The sequence below is a fragment of the Engraulis encrasicolus genome, chromosome 14, assembly GCF_034702125.1.
Source record: "Engraulis encrasicolus isolate BLACKSEA-1 chromosome 14, IST_EnEncr_1.0, whole genome shotgun sequence".
NCBI lineage: Eukaryota > Metazoa > Chordata > Actinopteri > Clupeiformes > Engraulidae > Engraulis > Engraulis encrasicolus.
In genome coordinates, this window is record NC_085870.1 from 35,283,927 (window position 1) to 35,306,426 (window position 22,500).

General features: G+C 45.1%; 1 protein-coding gene across 1 annotated transcript in view; it reads right to left on the bottom strand.

Annotated features, from left to right (window-relative positions):
- Window positions 1-22,500, bottom strand: part of unm_sa1614 (un-named sa1614) — a 106,990-nt gene that overhangs the window by 76,843 nt on the left and 7,647 nt on the right. The window contains exons 2-6 of the mRNA XM_063215557.1: window positions 6,919-6,991; window positions 5,461-5,606; window positions 4,395-4,469; window positions 2,263-2,312; window positions 581-710 (exon numbers count right to left, since the gene is read on the bottom strand). Coding sequence (XP_063071627.1) covers window positions 581-710; window positions 2,263-2,312; window positions 4,395-4,469; window positions 5,461-5,606; window positions 6,919-6,991 — 474 coding nt within the window. The remainder of the gene's footprint in view (window positions 1-580; window positions 711-2,262; window positions 2,313-4,394; window positions 4,470-5,460; window positions 5,607-6,918; window positions 6,992-22,500) is intronic.

Here is a 22,500-nt window from a genome sequence, read left to right on the forward strand (position 1 = left end):
ATGTAGGACACTGCTCTGCTCTCCTGATCTCATTTGCAGACAAACGGCAGCAATTACACCTAACAGCGTGTGTGTTTTTGTGTGCGTGTGTGTGTGCGTGTGTGTGTGTGCGTGTGTGCGTGCGTGCGTGCGTGCGTGTGTGTGTGTGTGTGTGTGTGAGAGGTTATGTGTGCCAGTGAGGCTGTGTATGTAGGAGATGTTTGTTTATGTTTGCTGTGATATTTATGCTTGTGCTGTGCACCGGTTTTTGGAAAGTGAGTGTATAATATATGACTATGACAGACTGTGTGTGTGTGTGTGTGTGTGTGTGTGTGTGTGTGTGTGTGTGTGTGTGTGTGTGTGTGTGTGTGTGTGTGTGTGTGTGTGTGTGTGTGTGTGTGTGTGTGTGTGTGTGTGTGTGTGTGTGTGTTCATATGTTAATGAATGTCTGCATGTGTATAAGATGTGATTGTGTGTGTGTGTGTGTGTGTGTGTGTGTGTGTGTGTGTGTGTGTGTGTGTGTGTGTGTGTGTGTGTGTGTGTGTGTGTGTGTGTGTGTGTGTGTGTGTGTGTGTGTTAATGGGGTTGGTCCACTCCTCACCTCGCACATCTGTAGCTGGAACATGCGGCGTTCCTTCTCCAGCTCCTCCGCGATCTCTCCTCCGCTCACCTCTGTGCGCACCATGCCATACTGCTTAGCCAGCTCACGCTTCTCCTTCTCAATCTTAGTGCTGCACGCACGCACACACACAGGCACGCAGGCACGGAGGCACGCACGCACGTACGCATGCATATACACACGGACATACACACACGCATGCAGACAGATACACACACACACGCAAACAAAGCCAAACAAAAGGCAGAGAGAGACAGAGAGAGAGAGAGAGAGAGAGAGAGAGAGAGAGAGAGAGAGACAGAGAGACAGAGAGAGAGAGAGAAGCGAGAGAGAGAGAGAGAGAAAGTAAAACAGAAAGTGGATGTGAAAGAGAAAGGAGAATGGAGTGCGTAAGAAAAGAGAAGAGAGAGATGAATTGAATAAAAGCAGAGAAAGAGAACAAGGGAGAAAAAAGCATAAAAAGAGGAAGACAAAATTACTCTTTATTCCTTGTGCCATGTCTCTGCTTCTTCCAAGCTGTATAACACATCAGTCCTGTCGGTTCACAAATCGGTCGTGCACAAAAACACATCCACAGTGCTGAGCAAACTACTGGCAGTGCCATCCAAGAACAGCATCTGTGCTGCCCTTTACAGTGAGCCCCATTGGAGGAGGTCAGGGCCTCAGCACAGCTATCGTGTTCAGCGAGGAGCCGATGTGATGACGAGAGGATAAGTGAGAACTGACAAAGCACAGAGACCTTGAAGTAAAAGTTAGGGAGGACAATGCGTGATCTGAGTTCAATGGCAGCCTTAGATGCAAAAACAAATATTCACATGTACTCACACATTTAATGCATAAAAGGTACTGATACACACACATGCATACAAATACTGTACATGCATACTCAGACACAGACGTCTGCACACACACATACGCACACACAGACACACACAGACACGCACAGACACGCACGCGTACACGCGCACACACGCGCACACACGCGCACACACGCGCACACACGCACACACACGCACACTTCCCCACAAGCCTCAGTCTGGCCACATTCCTCTCTCCAGGAGGCTAAATGTGGCCTTGGTTTGCTGAAGACACCTCTTTACAGGAATACAACAGCACAGAGAGACTAGCTGGAGATAAAGGCAGCCATTACACTGCAAGCAGGGAAGCCGACAGAGGAGGACAACGGGGTCCCTTGTCCCGGGCGCAGGGAGAGAGGGGGCCCAGAATTGGATCCTCATTACATTGTATTGATTGGGTTTGGGGCCCTTTCAGATGTCTTTGTCCCGGGCCCAGACAAAGCTGTCAGCAGCCCTGGCTGCAAGTACACATCATCTTTAGCTCAGCAAAGCACAGGAGAGTGTGATATGGGCTGCTGGGATCTTCTCTGTGTGTGTTTTTTCCACATGAAATGGCTTTCAGAGCTCATGGAAGAGCAACACACCTTGTATCGTAATATCATATATTTTTTAGTTCACCTCCATCTAAATATTGATGCCATGCAGCGGATGTCAGCTCACAAATATTTATTTCGCAAATGTTCAGTGCTTCCAATAGCCTTGACCTGAGTTGAATGACTGCAAATACTGAATGTAAATGACTGCTTTCTAACAGTGGTAAAATAACATGCAGATAGATACCAGTGCTGTGGGAAGGAGTTAACTCACAATTTGCTCTCGTAATCTCTCCATGCCTTGTCGAATGGCTTCTTCAGGTCCTGGGGAAGAAAAAGGATTAGATTAAGGCTTGAGTGTAAAGAGGAAGCACAGAGGACCATGACAGTCTTGGCCATGACAGACTTACACTCAGGGCCAGGTCTAGTATTAGAAATTGTCATCTGTAGATGTAGTGCCCTATATCTGATCCAACACAGCTGATCTAGTACTTATATACTGTATGTAGAGAATGCCCATGGATACTTATAGTCAATGTTAAGTTTAATAGTTTATCTCACTTAATATTCTAATTGTGTGGTACTTGGCGCCCTCAAGACATTTGGAGCCCTAGGCAACCACCCTGTCTGCCTATGCCTAGAGCCGTCCCTGCTTACACTATTCTGATCATTGTTCTTCAAGAGAACAATTACCTCTTTTTAGATCTCTCCTATTTTCTCTTACTCTAGGATGCACAAATCCATCTCTTGCATTAACCCATATGCTGTGCTCTCTCTTTCTTTCTGTCAGTGTCAAGCTATATGCATCAATTTGACAGTGTCTAGAAGAAAGGCAAAGATGTGGATACGTTTTCTGCTCATGCTGGGTCAAGCATGCAGTGCAAATGCTTACTTTGATCTTTTTTTTTTGTTTTTGTTTTTTTTGTTTTACTGTTTGATTTACTTGATTAATTTATTATTACTCATATTATTACTATTATTCACTTTAATTCATTATACTTCATGAATTTAGACTTTATTTGACTTCTTTTTGGTTACTTCTATAGGCCTACTTCAAACTACGCAGTGTTGTTGCTCCACCCACAATTTCGTTGACTTCATTGACAATGACAATAAACTCCTTGAACAGACGGAAGCTGTTTATGGTTGACATTTAAAATCCCTCTGTTATGTACCTAGTGATGATATTACCTAAGATGTCACAATAAATCAGGAGAAGACCAGGCCAAACAGAGAAGAGTCTGTATGTGACATTCCCCATACTATACAACGTTACTGCATGTTGTTAGGGTGGACGTACGGGTCCTTTGAATGGATCTTTGGGTGACTGTTCAATAAAGCGATGAAAACATCTAACCTCTCTCTTATTTATCTCTCACTCTGTATGTCTGCATGTCTTTTCTCTTTCTCTCTCCCATACTATAAAACAGTACTGCATGGAGTTAGGGTGGGAGCACACACCTTTGAATGGACCTTTGGGTGAGAGTTCAATAAAGCGATGAAAACATCAAACCTATCTCTTGTTTTCTCTCACTCTGTATGTCTGCACGTCTTTTTTTCTTTCTCTCTTGTGCTCATCCCTCTTTTTCCACCCACACAAGCCGGAGATTTTAATTATCCACTCCATGAGTCTCCCCACAGGGATGCAGCAACACATCTGCACTGTGCTGTTACCAGGGGCGGAGCTAGTCATTTTGGAGCCCTAGACAAAATATTAACATCGATCCCTTAAAAGTCTTTCTTTAAACGCGTTACCAATTGGCATGGAAGAAGCGAGGGTGCTATTTTAGCATTTTGTCTCGTATATATCTTCGATTACTTTACATAAGGGACAAATTAAGGTCAGGTCTATACATTTTGTGTGGTTACCGTGACTGGTGTGACAGTTGGGGGCCCCTATGGAGAGCAGATTTGGCCAGGGCCCTAGGCATTTGCCTAGGTTTGCCTAATGCTAAGTCCGCCTCTGACTGTTACTACTGCTGATGCTGTTGCTGCCTCTCCCATTAAACCCACTGCATGCCATTAGCCTCTTGTCAAAGACACTCACTCACATATTAATCTGCAACCAAGCCTCTGCTGAAACACCCCTCCAGACAGAGTGTACCATACGTACATGTTTGCAAGAGCTACTGTATCTAAAGCCAACAATACAAGAAGCGAAATAATTAGAAGGACAATCTAGCACATGTAGATGGCTTCCTTGCAGCAGTCATTTGCGTGTGTGTGGTGTGTGGTGTGTGGTGTGTGGTGTGTGCGTGTGCGTGTGCGTGTGCGCGTGCGCGTGCGCATCTGGAATTTGTAGCAAACAGTCCCCAACGAGATTCTCTTTCGGTCTGTGGCATGTGATATTAACAGAAACCCAGAGGCTGTTGATCATGATGCAGCCGGCGTGACATTTGGGCTTACCCCTTTCACCTCTTTCAGGTCCCCTTTCACCAGAGAATCCAAGAAGAAGTTGATGTTGTGAAGCATGCTCTTCAACTGCAAAGAAGAAGAAGAAAAAAAGAAGTCACTGTACAGCATCATCAAGAACCAAAACCCACAACCTTTACACACACAGGGTTTTATTTTTAAGTCACGTGTCCCACTGCATATATTTTGAGAAATATAGTGTGAGAGAGGACAAGGAAGCCTTTATCTGTTCTTAGTTCCACATTTTTTTAAAGGGATTTGAGATAAAACAGCAACCCTGAGGGCAGGCAGGGAGGAGGAGAGCCGCAGTGTTATCAGAAGAAGACACCTTATCTTCTCTCCGCTTCCTGCCAAGCTCTGGCCAGGAGCACTGGAGCTGGTCGCGCGTTTGCTCACCAGGTTTTTCAGGGGAGTCAGCAGCAGTTTGGAGAACTGCTAGCATTCCACTGTCCCTGTCTTTTTCAAAAAAAAAATTTTTTGTAGATTTTTTAAACTTTATTTTGATAGGACAGTGTGAGAGGTGGACAGGAAGCAAATTGGGAGAGAGACGGGGAGGGGTCGGCAAAGGACCCGGGCCGGGAATCAAACTGGGGTCAGCCGCAGGGCAAGCGAGTGCCCTACCGGTTGGCCACGGCAGGGCCTCCCTGTCCAAGTCTACCCCCTTGGATTAGTTAGAATGTTGTGGTGCACACACCTTGTACATGTCGTGTTTCTTTGATATTTCGAGCCCAATTGTTGTCTCTTGCTACTGAAGTTCTTCACATTGTATCAGGGGGTGATCAGAACATTGATGAAAAGCAGATGCTTACGATTCAAGTCAAAAGAACTAAAATACAATGAAATCACACAGGAGTGGATCACTTGCAGTGGCGGAGCAATTGCACACAGTGCCCCAGAGCAAAACACTGATAGAGCCCCCCCCCATACAGACTGCCAAGGTCATAATAGGGTGCCCACCACCCACGCAGAAGGGCCCTGGGCCCAGGGGCAAATGCCCTGCTTGCCCTGCCTATAGCCCCACCCCTGATCACTTGAGTTGGTCAGTCGCTTGTTTGCTCACCAGGTTTTTCATGGGAGTCAGCAGCTCTTTGGAGAACTCAGCGAACTTGTTGAAGGCAGACGCCACCTCCTGCTCCCCGCTGCTGCGGAAATTCACGGCCAGCTTCTCCATGGAGTTGATGTACACCTCCAGATGCGATATGTGATCTTTGAGGAGAGATGCACAGGAATCAGAAATTAATGAAGAGTTATGACATGTAAATGTTTGTATATTGCTCTTTTTTGTTCTAGTTTAATGGCACGACATGGCTGAAAATTATTAATCAATTAATTTCATTATACACCTTAATGTGAGAAACAAAAAAGGCATGTAAAGCAAACAAACAAACAAAGAGAAAAGTAATCCAAACCAAATCACAATATAAGTCTAATTACATGCACAGATAATCTTCACTTCAGTTTGAATGGCTCACCAAAAGTCATACTCCTTTACAGTAGCCTACATGTATTGTCATATTACCGTCCAAATATAGTAAGTATACCTTTGCCCTAAAAATCACAAATTCTGAATCATAATAACACCTAACCCCACATTGCTCCAGGGACTGTAACCAATACCATGAAAAATAATAACTGTAAGTCGCTTTGAGTAAAATGAAAGCGTCAGCTAAGTGCAATGTAATGTAATGTAACGTAATGTAATAATACAGTGTATTAATGTGTTTTTATGATGTCATATTGCAGTCACCTGTGTGTGACCTGAATGAACAGAGTGATATAGCCTATATCCCATGATAAGATCAGGGTGACCTGTCCGTGCTGTGCGGATGGTGGACTGCTTGGCAACAATTTAAGTGAGCCCCACTGAGATCTGTGGGCTAATGGACAGGACTGATGCCTGGTCAAGGGCTCTCAAGCTGAGGGATGGATGAGTTTCCTATCACAGGGGGGGTCAGCCAACCTTTGTGCCTGCCCCCTTTTAGTGATAACAAATAGGCTGTGGGGTCAGGAGGCTGCTGGATGCTTTTCACCCTCGTCATGGGAAACGTCCCATTACACACCGGGACGGTGACAGCTTCGGTCGGGCCGAGGACAAAGTCATCTGAAAGGCCGCCCCAACCAATACATACAATGTAATGAGAAACAGAGAGTGCGTTCCAATATGTGACCTTCCACTACCAGGAAGTAATACGGCGTGATGACATCACTGACAACAGCAGTATATTTCAATACCTCACAAAAGCTCAATTGTAAGGTCATTTTCTCATTTGCAAACTGGATGGTGAATGAAGAATAGTCCCCCAAAAATAATTGTGGCTAGGCTGACAGCGGGGAAACTTAATTGTTTTCTCCACGGAGGCGGGGCACCAGCAAAACTTGAGGCCACAAGCACAAGTGGAGGACGCAAGGTTGCATATTGGAATGCACCCAGAGTCTCTCTCCCTGGGACTGGAACAACTGACCCCTTTGTCGCCCCCCCTGTCCGTCAGCTTCCCTGATTACACGTCTGTGACCTCACCTTGACCAGAGATGTGTTTGGCTTTGGCAGCCTTCTTCAGCTTCTGGAGGACGGTACGGTCGCAGTCCAGGGCCTGTGAAATCAAAACAAAACAGGATTTCATCATACAGTGCAGTGTATGTCTGCCATTTCTCAAGTGACAAGGCCAAGGGCATTTCCTCTTTCAGACAGAGAGGGAGAAAACATACACACAGACACAGACACAGACACAGACACAGACACACTAAACAAGCGAATGGAGGCAGTGAACTTGGATGATTACACGGAAAAAAGGGTGAAAAAAAAAAACGGAAAAAAGGGGGAGGAGGAGAGAAAAATGCATTTCTTCACAGTATGGCTATATAAGGAAAGACTGCTCTGACATAGCATCTTCCCTTTAATTGATCCACAGAGATAAGAAGATGGTCCTATGGGACTGTGGGGGCTGAAGGGAGAGCTGAGAGAACGCGTACAGCGGACACATACAGTACATACTTTATATGGTGTTACACTTTGTCCCTTCATAGCATCAAACATGAACACAGGCGTACACAGGCATACACACAAAAATACACAGACACCATACCACACACACACACACACACACACACACACACACACACACACACACACACACACACACACACACACACACACACACACACACACACACACACATACACACGCTCGGTCTCTTTTCTCTACTCTACAAAGACCCTAGCATGTACGCTGCTCCATTTCCCAAACCTCCCCTGAGGCAACAGCATCAGAGAGAGAGAGAGAGAGAGAGAGAGAGAGAGAGAGAGAGAGAGAGAGAGAGAGAGAGAGAGAGGCCCATTGCATTTGTAAACATCTCTTGGGTTTCTGCTGCGGTCTGCCGTGTGTAAATATCCTGTTTGAAATTGCTGCTGCAAAAGACACCCAGAAACACATCATGACTTCAAAAAACAACTTAAAAATGAAATAGAAAAGTGAAATGAAGAAAAAAATATATAAAGTTGATGGCTTTGGAAATGAAAGGCACCCCAACCCCCCTCCATATGTAGTGGCCATAGTTCCCCAACACCTTCATTGGACAACAGGTCTATAGCAGAAAGATGTGCCATGGTGAACAACCCCATGCAAGTAAGTGAACCAAACCCTAGCTAGCAGATTTTTTATGATTGGTAATATACCGGTAATCCAAAAGGACACAACTAGGGGTGGCCCTAGGGGCGATCTGACTGGGCAATTGCCCGGGGAAACTGACTCTAAACCCCGGCCATATTGTGAAACCCCACCCACAAACGGCATTGGGAAAATCGCTATAAACATGTTAAAATAGTTATCTAAACATATTTAAAATCATTTAAATGTGCCATTTCTACACTATTACCACATTGTTGTAATAATAACACTATTAGTGTTTTTTGTCAGTCATTATAAGCATTTTTGTTGATTTTTTGCCAGGGCCGGGGGCCGCCATGAAAAGGCCAGGGTGTTGGAGGGAGCATCGCCCCCTTTGTGTACTTTGTGTAGCTTTTTCTGTCTATTTGAGTATGTGTAGCGAGTCACTGGGGAGGGCTTAGCATGGTGAAGACAATGCTATTACATACAATTACAATGGTTTGAATCGGGTGATCGTTAACCATTGGTGCCACAGCCAATGTTGTGGGACCATACTTCTCAGATTATTGGGTTAGTTCGTGATGAAGCAGTGATGCTTTTGCTAGGCAGCGTGCATGCACATTTTGCTAGTTGGATGCATTCTGGCTAACCAGGCTACTATACAAGATGCCATGATAAACCAGACCATGACCCGGCCAAACTGAGCAGAGGAAACTCTTGGGCATCTTTAATCCCTTGTTTGGGAAATAAAATTGTGCCCTTTTCCCCCTAAAACGCTGCTTCCAGAGAACAATGTGGAATTAAACCCAGCCACACACACATTACATACCAGAGGACCTTTTACACACACAAACAAACACAGAGAGGAAATAAAAAATAGCACTGTGGGGGCGGCCAGAGAAAAAGAAGTTGGGTGAGGAATGCCCTTCACAGTCACCACAAGGCTGGAAGTTTTGACTGGGGACATGTGGGTGGAACACCCAGTCTACTACTGACCACACGGCAGCCAACAGGCAAGGACACAGGGGCCAGTTGTCCCAGGCCCAGGGAGAGAGGAGAGGGCCAGAATTGGGTCTTCATAACATTTCATGTGTTGGGTGGAGGGCCCTTTCACATGACTTTGTCCCAGGCCCAGCCAAAGCTGTTGGTGGCCCCTGACTGGCCAGACAAACACAGCACAGGGTCAAGCCCTTGGTTTCTATTCTGAGCTACACTACACTACACTACAGGGCCCAGTTCCAGCTGTGGAGGCCTATATTAGAAAGAAGACATGTGTTCGTTTGCACATGATGGCTAGAGGAAGATACTGTGATAAAATGACAAATGTTTGTGTTTATGTTGTTTGTGCATGTGCATACGTGCATGTGTGTGTGTGTATGTGGTATAAAGTGCATTTTTTCCACACATTTAAATGTCTTTCTGCATTTGTATCATTGTGTCCTATTACTTAGCCCTGGCTCAGCCAGCAGAGGCCCCTTATACAATACAAAGTAATTATTATTGGGCTGGGGGGGTCAAACTTGTTTACAGCGCATTTAAATTCACTTCAGTTTCATTGTCCACAGAGTTTATCTTTTTTTCCTCATTTTTGCAGTGTACAACATATGTCCTACCCCAAAATGGAATTTGTGTGCCTGCCTGATCAGACGATGCCCAACATAATTGCCACCCTCTATCTGTATAATTCTCTCAGAATAATACTTCTCTTTTGCACCATTTCTTGACACTTTGTACAGCCATGGCCGTAACTACCATTGAGAACACAGAGGTCATGTCCTCTGTATTTTTTTCAGAAATGTAAAATGTATCTATGATGAACATATTTGATCGAAATTCAGTCTGTATACAAACAAACTTAAGAGTTTGACTGAAGATTTTGAAGCGTCCTTAATGTACAGTCTGCAGTATTTGACCTCGGTATTAAAAATAAATGTCTCGTTATGGCCCTGCATACAGCTATAATCGTAGTCAGAGAGGACCTTTAATTTCAGAAGCGTCCTGTTTAGTTGCGGAGTGACAGGAAGGGAGCTGACTGGGAGATGTGCATCTGCATGGGCCTGGCCCCTCATGGGCTCTGGCTGCTCTACTCCTCTAGTCTTCTTGTTATCTCAAAGTGATCCCTGTACTTAATGACCCGCAGGCAGGCTGCCAGACGCAGCAGAGGAGTGGAGATGGAAATAGACTCATTACTTCAAATTGGAAGACCGTGTTGGTGTTGGTGTGTGTGTGTGTGTATGTGCATGGTTGCATGTGTGCTTGTGGTGCCATGTGTCGTGCATGCAGATACTACGTATGTGTGCATGTGCATGTGTGTGCATGGGTATGTGTGTGCGTGCACATGAGTGGATGCGTAAAACATTTCACCGTGGTACTTTGCCATCGTTAAAACCATGACTTAACAGCTAATTGAAGGCACTAGGACTTGTTCGACTCAGACTGAAAATGGGGTCACACACTTACAAGCACATGCAAAGACATGCAGAGAGAGAGAGAGAGAGAGAGAGAGAGAGAGAGAGAGAGAGAGAGAGAGAGAGAGAGAGAGAGAGAGAGAGAGAGAGAGAGAGAGAGAGAGAGAGAGAGAGAGAGATGAGTGCTGAGAAAGAGAGATGAGCACTGAGAAAGAGAGATGAGTGCTTCATAAGCAGAATCTGCCTGACTGGCTGCCTGAGAGAAAGCTGACTGAGGGAGAGGTTTAGTTCAGTTCAGTTCAGTTCAATGAGTGCAATGCCAGGTAAGCCACGTGCATACCGTATGTCAGCCAGCAACACAAGGGTCACCAGGCGGCCAGGACCCCGTTTCTCAAAAGCATAGTTGCTAACCAGTGAGCTTTGCCAATGGGAAACTCTGTTGCAAGCAAGGAAGTCGCCTACTTTGTTAGCAACTACACTGTCGAGAAACACACCCCTGACCCAGGCCGAGGCCAGATGAACCAGATGTTGGAGGCCGCCAGAACCACAGCCACCCAGAATAGCCAGCCCGCCCAGCCGCCCGCCCTTTGATGGCTGTAGGTTAAAAGAGTGGTGGGTCTGCAAAAAGGAAGGGTGGTCCGCTCTGCCCACTTTTCTATTTCTGTTGCGGTCCGAAGCCTCCATTTGTATTTTCTGAAAGAAGGCAAGTGGTCATCTCTAGGGCTCTAAATTAACCTTTTTCATCGCCAGCCAAAATGGCTAATAGATGTTAATCTTACTAGCCAAACACACACACTCACTTAAGGGTCAACATGGGTAGTAAGTTGGTCTTTTCTACCAGCCAAACTCAAATTTCGCCTGCATTTGGCTGGTTGGCTGGTGTTAATTTAAAGCCCTGGTCATCTCCTTTGACTGAGAGAAATGGGCTATAGGAGTAGGGGGTGTTTTTTGTGCTAAAAATGTAGCAGAGAGTTCATAACTGGCCTAGTGGAAATGCCTATAGACGTACCAATAAATAAACTAGAAAACTGCTCTTTTTGTGAAGCTGTGCAATTTGTACAGAGTTCATCTGAATATTGAATGCAGACTAAAGTCAGATTCAAACCTCACAATATCAGATGCAAAATGTATAACCTGGGGTTGCATTTAAAAAAGCTAGGGTCATGTAACACTGAAAAGACAAAACCCACTGCAGAACAACCAGCACCACATCAAACCCAGAGGGAGACAAAGACTGTAGCCAAATTATGAAAAGTGCACGTGACTGAGGTTATTTGGCAATAAATCATTCAAAAGATAATTGGCCATATTAGCTAATACCTTGAACTACACACCAGTATTCTGCTTGTGAACAGCTTGGACCAGATTTCTTCTACAAAGTGAAGAAGAAAACAGAAGTAGTCTTTCTGACATTTTGACGCTATACACAGAAAAGGTGGGGACTTGTAGGGGCTAAATTATACATGATTCAAGTCAATATACTTTACACAGGAAAACTCAGCCATTGGAATGAATCATGGCTGTAAAGTAGTCTAATGTACTGTAAGATACTGCAAAGTTTCTATTTCACAAGGATTGTTTCTGTGTCAAAAACAAACAGGGCCCCCAGCCCTTGACCTAAAGGTCACGACTGGTTTAAGATGACACATTGGATTATGCAAAATGTTGTGACAAACCAATAAAAGCCCACAGTCGCCGCCACTGCCTGAGGTAAAAACAAGGCAAGTCCAATCAATGTATCCACAAACAGGAGAGACAAATCGCCCTGGAGCTCCTTGACAAAGAGTCGAGTCCAAAACCTCCAAGAGGGGGTAGGTTCATGCCAAGACCTAATTAATACTCAGATAAACCGCCGTCTCTCTGACTGACACACCACTTCCTGAATCCGGCCTGGGCACAAACAAGGGAGACGGCTAGGAGATGATCGGGCTCGAAGGACCTAATGGGAAGCTGCATTTCCTCTGCGCTTCCTGCCTGCACTGGCCATGCCCTCCTACCAAGCCTGGCTGGCCCGGGTGCTCTGGCAGTGTGCTGTGCTGCACACAACCATCACTTAAAGCCCTGGGGGCCAGACCAACCTTCTAAGAGAAAGACAAATCGAGCGATAAAGAGACAGAAAAAAATGTCAGAGGCTAGAGAGGGAGGATATAGAGGGGGGAAGGGAGATAGCGCGGGGAAGGGAGGGAGAGAAAGAGAAAGAGAAAGAGAAAGAGAAAGAGAAAGAGAGAGAGAGAGAGGGAGGGAGAGGGGAAGAGGGAGGTGGTAGAGAAAGAGAGAGAGAGAGAGAGAGAAACAGAGATGCAACCCAGCCCCAGGCATAGTGCTCCTCAGTATCTTCCATCATCTCAGTGGAGGCTCTAGAGGCTGTCTGCCCCTCAGCATCACCACTCATCACCTGCCTGCTTAGAAACCCTCCCCTGAAGGCTGTACCGTGGCTAAGGCTTAATGGTAGGGCACTGGTCTGCTATGTGGCCGACCCGGATTAGATTCCGGCCCGGGTCCTTTGCCCACTCTTCACCGTCTCTCTCTCCCAAACGTTTCCCGTCTCCCTCTCAAACTGTCCTGTCACTAATGAAATCTGAAAAGACCAAATATATATATTTTTAAAACCTGATCCATCACAAGCTCAGTGGACAGTGCAAAACAGGCTGTGGGGGGGTCATACATACACAATGGACAAGACACTCAATGCTGTGATGTAGTGGTAGGCCTAATACAACTGGCCCAAAGTAGATTTGTGGCTTACATTTCACACAAAGTTTCAAACAAAGTGGAAAAAACTGTGTGTGTGTGTGTGTGTGTGTGTGTGCGTGCGTGCGTGCGTGTGTGTGTGTGTGTGTGTGTGTGTGTGTGTGCGTGCGTGCGTGCGTGTGTGTGTTAGCAATGTGCTCCATCAAAAGGATTATTTTTAAGGGCCTTGGGCAAAGCACTTCATTTTGATGAAAACCCCAGAAACCAGAGTGAGCTCTCACAGTTTTGGACAGCCCCCAAGGGTGTACTTTAAGTACAAGCACTGTGTCAATTCTGCACGATTCAGGAATGCACAATCACCAGTCACTGGATGATAAAAAAATCCCCCTGACCCTGAGTTAAGTCCCAAGATCATGAATAAATGACCCATTTACAGCCATTCATTCATTCATTCATTGGGGTCTCGAGTCATGTGTCCTCTCTCTCTTAAACGCTATGTGACCACTCTCGCCACATTCACTCTGTTGATATTTTTAGCCTCCACCGCGATTAGACCAAATTGCTTTTTTATGAGCGAGAAACAGGCCTCAGGTTTCTCATTATCAAATTTACATACCACTACTGGCTGGTGTTGTTGCCTCAAAGGCCACTCAAGGGGCAAGGACGCGGCACAGCACACACAGCCACCTCACACACACACACGGACACATATACGCACACACACACACACACACACACATGGACAAAGTATTTGTTGACCTATTCAGGTGTGAAACACTACCCTGTGGTTCCCTGAAGGGTAAAACATCACATAATGGGAGGTAGCCCACATAAACTCATCACCATCATCACCATCACCACTACCACCATTATCACCATCATCACCACTACCACCATTATCATCATCATCACCATCACCACTACCACCATTATCACCATCAGGGCCGCTGACAGCTTTGGCTGGGCCCAGGACAAAGTCAACTGAAAGGGCCCCCCATCCAATAGATTTAATGTAATGAGGACCCAATTTTGGGCCCCTTCTCTCCCTGGGCCCGGGACAACTGTCCCCGCTGTCCCCGCCTGTCGGCACACCTGATCATCATTATCCTTTTCATCACGTTCCATTAGGCTGGGCGGGGACGCAGAGCAGGACTTAGGCATTAGCAGAAGATTGGTGGTTAGGTTGCTTGTGTCTGGACCTGGACAAATCAGGGGAACAATGATAGGATACATATGATAACCATCTTCTCAGAGTTTGGAATATCACAGGTGGGGAGATAAATGTGATTTAAGGCTGTGTGATTTGCTAATTTTATGTCTCACCACAGTCCATTTCTAATTCCACAAGTCAGTTCAATCTCACGGAGGTCTTTGGCAATTCCATTTCACTGTTGAGAGACTTTGAGAAAAATAAAATCAAGAGCAGCAATGGAAAACGGCAAGAATAGACCAACAACAGTCAAAATAACAACAACATTCTCCACATCATGTCAGTCCAATATCGACACCCTTCTCCTTTGTCTACAGTATGTCTGTTGCAACATCAAATGATTTGCTTTGTTTTTAAAACTCTCAGCAAGTGTATATTGTATTAAGACTTTCCAAAGCCTCACTTCACCATCAGAACAGCATGACACTACTCATTGTCTTTGCCAAGACTCCTGCTTTGTCTGTCAGCCACGATAGGGAGAGCATAAATGGAAAAATGGAGAGAGAGAGAGAGAGAGAGAGAGAGAGAGAGAGAGAGAGAGAGAGAGAGAGAGAGAGAGAGAGAGATAGAAGGGTACCAGGTATTAAAATTAAGCGAACCTAGCCCTGATGAAGACCTGGTGAGGTCGAAACATGTCGGCTTTTTAATGTAACCCCAGCCCAGTACCATTAAAGGCTTTTTAATGTAACTTCCCTTTGGACACCTTATTTTGGAGTGCCTGGATGAACTCTTCTCTCTACATAAAATTAAGTATGCTGACCTGTTCCTTATCATCACATCCTCATATATAGTAGAAGGGGAGTGTGTGTGTGTTAGGGCTGGGTTCCAAAGATTGATCTGCGATCCAATATCGATTCACAATTCAAAATTGTGATATCGATTCACAACTTTGTGGATCGATCTTTTGCCGATGATTATAGGCACTATTTTCTCAACCACATCCTGTAGCTCTCTTTCACATTCATGTAGGCTACATGCACAAATACACACAGCCTGTTCAAGTAAATAGTGCCAGTCTTTTCCCACCGTTCTCTCTCATACCAAGTTTCCTGCTTGCTTCTTTCCTACCAAGGTATGCCATGTTTGTGTGGGCATCAAATGCTGAGATATTTTGGTTTATATAGCCGTTCTTACAATTCTAGACATAAATGGGTTAAAGTGACAACTCAGCAATACAGAAGATCGATATCGAATCGAATTGAATCGGATCGTGGATCGAATCGGATCGTGACCTTTTGGATTGGAATCGAATCGATCCAGGAAATTTTGATCAATTCCCAGCCCTAGTGTGTACTGTATGTGTGTGTGTGTATGTGTGTGTATGTGTGTGTGTGTGTGTGTGTGTGTGTGTTCGCGCTTGTGGAGGTTGCGTGTGTGCTTGTGCGTGTATTTGCACATACGTACATGTGTGTGTGAGCGCACGTGTATGTGTTGGTTGCGTGTTTGCTTGTGTGTACTTGTACACATACAGTACGTGTGTGCAGACACGTATGTGTGTGCGTGTCTGTGGGTGCGTGTGTGAGCGTATGTGTGGGTGGGAAAAAAAATGAAAAAAATAAAGCACTTAGTGGTCCGTGGAATTTCGCCTAATTTTTGCTATTTTTGAGAAAATGTGTCCTGCATCAACACATTGCATAGGCATGTCACACCGCAGGAAAATGAAGTCGCATCACAGGAAATTCACTGCATTATGGCCATTTTAATCCTTTTGTATACATGACTGACATCTGAGCTCATCCTAACTTGATAATGATATTGTGTTTAATCTTAATATGTGTTTTCATTTATAAAAAACTTTTTTTTCCTTCTATAAGAGCAGTCACACCACAGGACACCATAAAATGAACCTAAGCATTGTGTGACAGAAACATTGCAATATGAAGACATATTAAGAGGTTAATAGTCACCTTAAACTTCCACAGCACTCCCCAATAACTGAGGTACTGACTGGTTAGGGCTTTAAAGGGGTATGCCACTATTTTGGGGTTTAATACAGTTAAAATCGTTGGCTGGGGTTTATAAAGGTGGTTAAGTGTCTTATTTTTCATGTTAAGCGTTGTCTTGCTTTAAGACAAGTTAAAAGAGAGAATATGTCGCTAAGCTAGTGAAAGTCAATGGAACCGTGTAGCATGCTACAATGCTACATGGTTCCATAGACTTTCACTAGCTTAGCGACATATTCCCTGTCTTAACTTGTCTTAAAGCAAGACAACGCTTAACATGAAAAATAAGACACTTTACCACCTTTATAAACCCCAGCCAATGATTTCAACTGTATTAAGCCCCAAAATAGTGGCATACCCCTTTAAGACCCTTGTAGTTGGCCTTGCAGCTGCCCGTTTACAAACATTGACATACATGTCACCCCACAGGACGCAATTTGTGTTACGAAATTGAACTCGTCGTTAATATAGGCCTAACTGTCTTGAGTTTTTTCCACATTCACATATCTTAATATAAAGTTAATATTTATGCAATCATGCCAAATGCTTCATACATTATTCAAAATGTTGTTGGTTAATTTATATATTATATTCCAGGTTTCATTTATGTTACAGTCACACCGCAGGATATTTGACATATAATTATATATAAAAATATTCCAGGATATTTACATAAATCTTAACAAAAATGTTTCATCTCATCTAAGACTAATATGAAACATAATGTATCACATCTTCTTTCATTGACTTTTGTTTTTTAAAGTAAAAATAATCGTTTTGTAGGTTTTTAACCAATGAAAAAACAAGGCGTCACATCTCCCACACTTGTGTGAGCGTGTGCATGCGTACGTGGGTGCATGTGCGTGTGCATGCGTGTGTGCATGCGCGTGTGTGTGTGTGTGTATGTGTGTTAAGGGCACCCATGATCTTTATAACCTGGGGTTCAGCACTGTGTTGGAAAAAACACCCATGGACAAGACGACAGCAGCACATCAATCACACTGACACTTCTACTTCTAGCACACCACAACTATCAATATCACACTGGAACAGCCTGTGTGTGTGTGTGTGTGTGTGTGTGTGTGTTTGTGTGTGTGTGTGTGTGTGTGTGTGTGTGTGTGTGTGTGTGTGTGTGTGTGTGTGTGTGTGTGTGTGTGTGTGTGTGTGTGTGTGTGTGTGTGTGTGTGTGTGGTGTGCCTGTGTGTGTCTCTCTCTCTTTGTGAGTCTGTGTGTGTGTGTGTGTGTGTGTGTGTGTGTGTGTGTGTGTGTGTGTGTGTGTGTGTGTGTGTGTGTGTGTGTGTGTGTGTGTGTGTGTGTGTGAAATAAATCTCTCCCCTTTGCACAACACCACAGTCATTCCATTTGTGTATGAGGGCAATTTCCTGAGCTCTGTCACATTACATAAACGGCAAGAACTTTCTCCGCTCATGTGTGAGCCTGCATTCGTGTGAGCCTGCATTCGTGTGTCTGTGTGTGTGTGTGTGTCTCATCGTGTGTTTGTGTGCGTCTGCGTGTGCGTGTGTATGTGTCTATGTGTGCACGTGTCAGTGTTCAAACACCATATAATATAAAACTGAACTCAAGTGTTTCTGGGTGGATGCCTTGGCTGGTGTGCAATTAACTGGGCAGGACTGGGCCAGCGGGGTGTGGGTGGCGGTGGTGGTGGTGGTAGTGAGAGTGAAGGGGTGGCGGTGTGGTTTGATGTAGGGGTGGGGTTAGGGATGTCTGGCGGAAAGTCAGTGAGTCCGTCCAGTAACTCCAGCAAAGGCAAGAGAGCACACTAGAGACCTGCTCTTCTTCATCTCCGTAATCGTGATTGCATCCTATCCGCCCCCGGTCATGTTACTGTAGGCATGCATACCATGCCTTCATCAGACTGTGCATCTCATACTATCCTACTGTCTTTCGTCCAGTAAGTGCCATAAGACTGCATTCTTTTTCTTTTTCATTCTTTTACAAACTTAAACTTTTACAGCCCAAGCATCTGCAGTAAGATCAGCTTTTTAATCCATGACTATGTAGGGTATGCGTTTGGAAAATTTGTTTTGAAATGCTTTCCTTCTCTCATCTCTATGAATCCCACAGTAGGCCTTCTTCTGGCATGATGGAGGGATCTTTATAAGCCGCATCAGAAAGAGAGAGAGAGAGGGGGGGGGGTCACAGTCCTTCATTTGGGATTCCCGTCAGTCCTCTCAGCACTCAGCCGCTGCTGTCACACAGAATCAACAATAAGCCTTAAAACCACTAACCACTACTCATTCAAAATCAACAGCACAACACGGCAGGCCATCCCAAAGTCTGTCTGCCACTAGCGCTTGGCAGTCAATCACGGAGGCTCTTGCACAGTGGTGGCGGCATGGCTGCTGTTGATTGCAAAGCGTGCATCCTGTTCCTGCCTGGCGGGAGACTAAGAGCTGTGATGGCTGGTGATGAGAGGCCAATTGGGAAACTCCAACTCCCGTTGTCATTGTGCCACAGCACTCCGAAGCACACAAGTGAACCCTGCACACTGCACACAACGAAATTACATTCGTGCCTCCCCCGTGCAAGGGGGCAGCCCTCAATGGCGCCCCTAGGGAGCAGTGTGGCGGCACGGTACCATGCTCAGTGTACCTCAGTCATGGAGGAGGATGGGGGAGAGCACTGATGGTGGTCGAGTGAATTCTCTGTGGTGTAGGGATGTACCGATACCAATATCGGTGGTGATGATGATGCGCCTGACAAAACCACAGCAGCCATTCAAATGACTTGTGCTCAAATGGCTTTTGTCGACTCACTGATGCGGCAGTAGGGACACAGAGGCGTTTTAAGCATCTCAGTCAGCACAACAGGGGGGGTTGCTGGGGGACAGGGTTGCCAGATTGAGCTGTTTAGGATGATAATCTTTGGTTGTCTTTGGTTCTTTGGTAATTTTAGATATTTCTGCAGATGTATGACCATACAAACCAATTGGATTTAGCTTCATAATTGGTCGGGATTTAGTTTTTTAAGCACTATTTGGAAATGATCAACTACATCTGGCAACCTTGTTGATGGGGGTGGAGGTGTATTTGGAGGTGGCTACTAGACTGTTGTTCAAGTTGATGGTAAAAGCTTGCACATCCAAACGTCTGACCTGGGAGCAGGACCAATAAATAGCCAGATCAAGAGACAGAAAAGTCCACTGCAACCATGAGTTTTAGCTGACGTCTGAGGTAGGGTTTCTACCCGAAACGCAGTGGCGGACTTAGCAATTTGGGGGCCTAAGGCGAAGTTAGCTAGGGGGCCCATCGGCCCACCCAAGTGTGTACCCCCCCCCTTGAAAAATAATAATAATAGCCTAATAGGCTTGCTTAGAGATGCTTAGCTCACAGCATCTTCTGTATCACAGATACACAATTCAAAAACTAAGCTCTCTACAACAGTCAGAAGACCTCCTGAACATAATGTGCTTGGGCCAAGTTTTGCTTTAGACATTTAGACAGCATTCAATGTTGACATATTCAACATTGCAATCTTCACATGCACATCAATCAATTACACATGGGCATCAAAGGCTTCTCTCTCTCTCTCTCTCTCTCTCTCTCTCTCTCTCTCTCTCTCTGTCTCTCTCTGTCTCTCTCTGTCTCTCTCTCTCTCTCTCTACCAGACCATTGCAGTGGCAAACACACGGTGGTAGATGGACACTCCCAACTGAGATCGCTCCCGGACGTGTAGTCCGAGGTGTTTCTATCACTCCCGGACGTGTAGTCCCACCCGATTATATTTCACGTAATCAAAGTTCAACGACACAAATAAAAATAGACAGTAAGATTGCAGTGTATCATTTTGCCCAAATGCCACCACCGCCACACCACCAACTGCGTGTGCACATGAGGTATTGAACGGCGAGCAGCAAGCATCTCAAACTGAATTGGCTACAAAACAAAACACCACGGCGGGTGAATTCCAAACCAACCAACTGAGGCATAGTAGAAGTAGGAATAGTTCCAATTGCCATCACACACACAAGCGCGCGCGCACACACACACAATCAATGTGACTTACTATGAGTAGAGTGCGCTGTCTTTTGTCAATCACGTCGGCGTTTCTCCAGGCTGAACTTCCACATCACCTCCTGTTAGCATCCAGAACTAGCCAGCAATATCGCCACGTAACGCAGTTCATTATTAAAAACTCCAGCATATCTACTGGAGCTATGGCTGACATGTCAGCTAATTCTGCGATGTTCTAAATCTCGCCACATCGCATCAAGTTACAGAATGTTCCTTGAAAGCTGCATGCTTGTTTAAGCCTTTCAAAATTTCGACAGCATGTTTCTGAAATCATTTCAGAGAGATTGAGAAGGTTGTCTGATGATACAGTAACCGATGCACCGTCTGCAAGCGCTTAAAGGCTGTGTCCTTTTCAATGGAATAACTTACTCGAGCCAATTCCAGTTCACATCTAGAGGAAAAGTAACGCCTTTTTGAAACAAAATATCTCACGAGGTATTCATTCAACAACACTTGGGGTTATCAGTGCCGCGGCCATTCACAGATCCATCAGTGGGGATAGCCACAGTAGTTGACCTGCTAGTGCTACAGTGTAGGGCACCGTTTCCTTGTCGCTGTCCGATCCACGGAGATAGTCCAGGCTTCTAACATGTCATGTCGTGGGTTATCCAAAGTTACCGATGTTGGAGTTTTAAAACATTTACGCACAGTGTCAGGAAAGCACAAAACTCGCATGTCTGTTCACCACCTAGAAATGTCAGTCACCTCGCTTGAGTCGCTTCCCTCTTCAGCGCGTTCGCGGAGGGACCCGCTGCGCATATATGGGCAGCAATGCGCACTCACAGTGCGTTCCGAATGCGCCGTAATTGCGCATTGTGCGCATTTGAGCGGTGCAGATATGCGCAGGCATGTTGTGTGGGAACGTAGCGAATGTTTTGGAACTCGTCTCGCGCACATGGCATGCATGGATGGAATATTCCATTTTAACACGAAAGAGAGGGGTGTGCACGGGATCTGTATTTGTTTGTAATGTATTGTGTTGCTCTTATTTCCAATTTAAACATACAAAATTCATTATTTATGAAAATTACCATTTATTTGTGAATTACTGTCCAAAGGGGCCCCAATTACTATGTGAAATTTTCCGCTCCCGGTCAGAGGGGGCCCCTAAATTTGGGGGGCTAAGGCGGGGCCTAAGGCGGTTGCCTAGCAACGCCTCTATGCCAGAACCGCGCCTGCCGAAACGTCACATAAAAAAATATATATATATTTGGGAGCTAAAAATCCTGGTTGCAGCGGACTTTACTAGGCTGTTGTTGTCATGGTGGAATAAAGCACCTCTGGAGAGCTCACACTGGCCAAAGACAGACACCCACTTCACTCCACACCCCCGACAAATTGCTCCACTTTGTTCTCTTCAGGTCGGGCTATCAAAATCAACTTCCCTTCAAAATGCTGGTTTCTATGGAAACTCCTTCCTCTTTCTCAACCTAAGAAGTTGTCCACCGTCCGGGCGAGTCTATTTGTGGAGGGGAGTGAAGTGGCATAAAGGGCTTTTGCAACACCTTTTTGTTTTAAAACACTCAACGCAACGGTTTGAGGGCTACTCTGTTTCAACTTTATAATCTGTGCTTTCATTTCATATCATTTCATTCTCGTTGACAGCTGAAGTTGTGATAGGCCACCGCTCATCTGTATAGAAGGTGCAGGATTTAGTTTAAATTTCTCTTATCTATAAAAAGGAGACAATCCGCACACTTCAGGTCTTTTTTTTGCAAAAAAGCTTTACTTGACTTGCAAGCTTTCGGTCCTTAGACCTTCATCAGGCAGAGTGCATACTCGTTGACCTCAAAATACAGGTAATTGTGGAGAGCAGCATAACCCCACTTGGAAGACACCATTTCTGCTTCCCATTCCATACCGGTACGTCTCCCTGTCAGATAAAACAAAAGGACCAAAAAAGGTGTTGTGAACTTTTACTTTCACTGCCACAACATAAGCTCTTAACTCATTTTAGCCTGATGACTGTATGTGTTGTTTACCCTTTGATGCCTGGAGACAAATATACGCTGCATTCAGGCTCTCAAGATTTTAGCTTTTTTAATAAAAAATGTGAGTGTTACATTGTTACATGTGTTGAACTAATTTTATGTGCATCAGAGGCTAAGATGTGTAGTTTTTTATAGGCTGAGGGCAACTTTCCCACCGAGGGCTTAGGTATTCAGCAGGCGTTTTTTGCAGGTGCTTCCGGCATCAATGGGTTAAGCAGT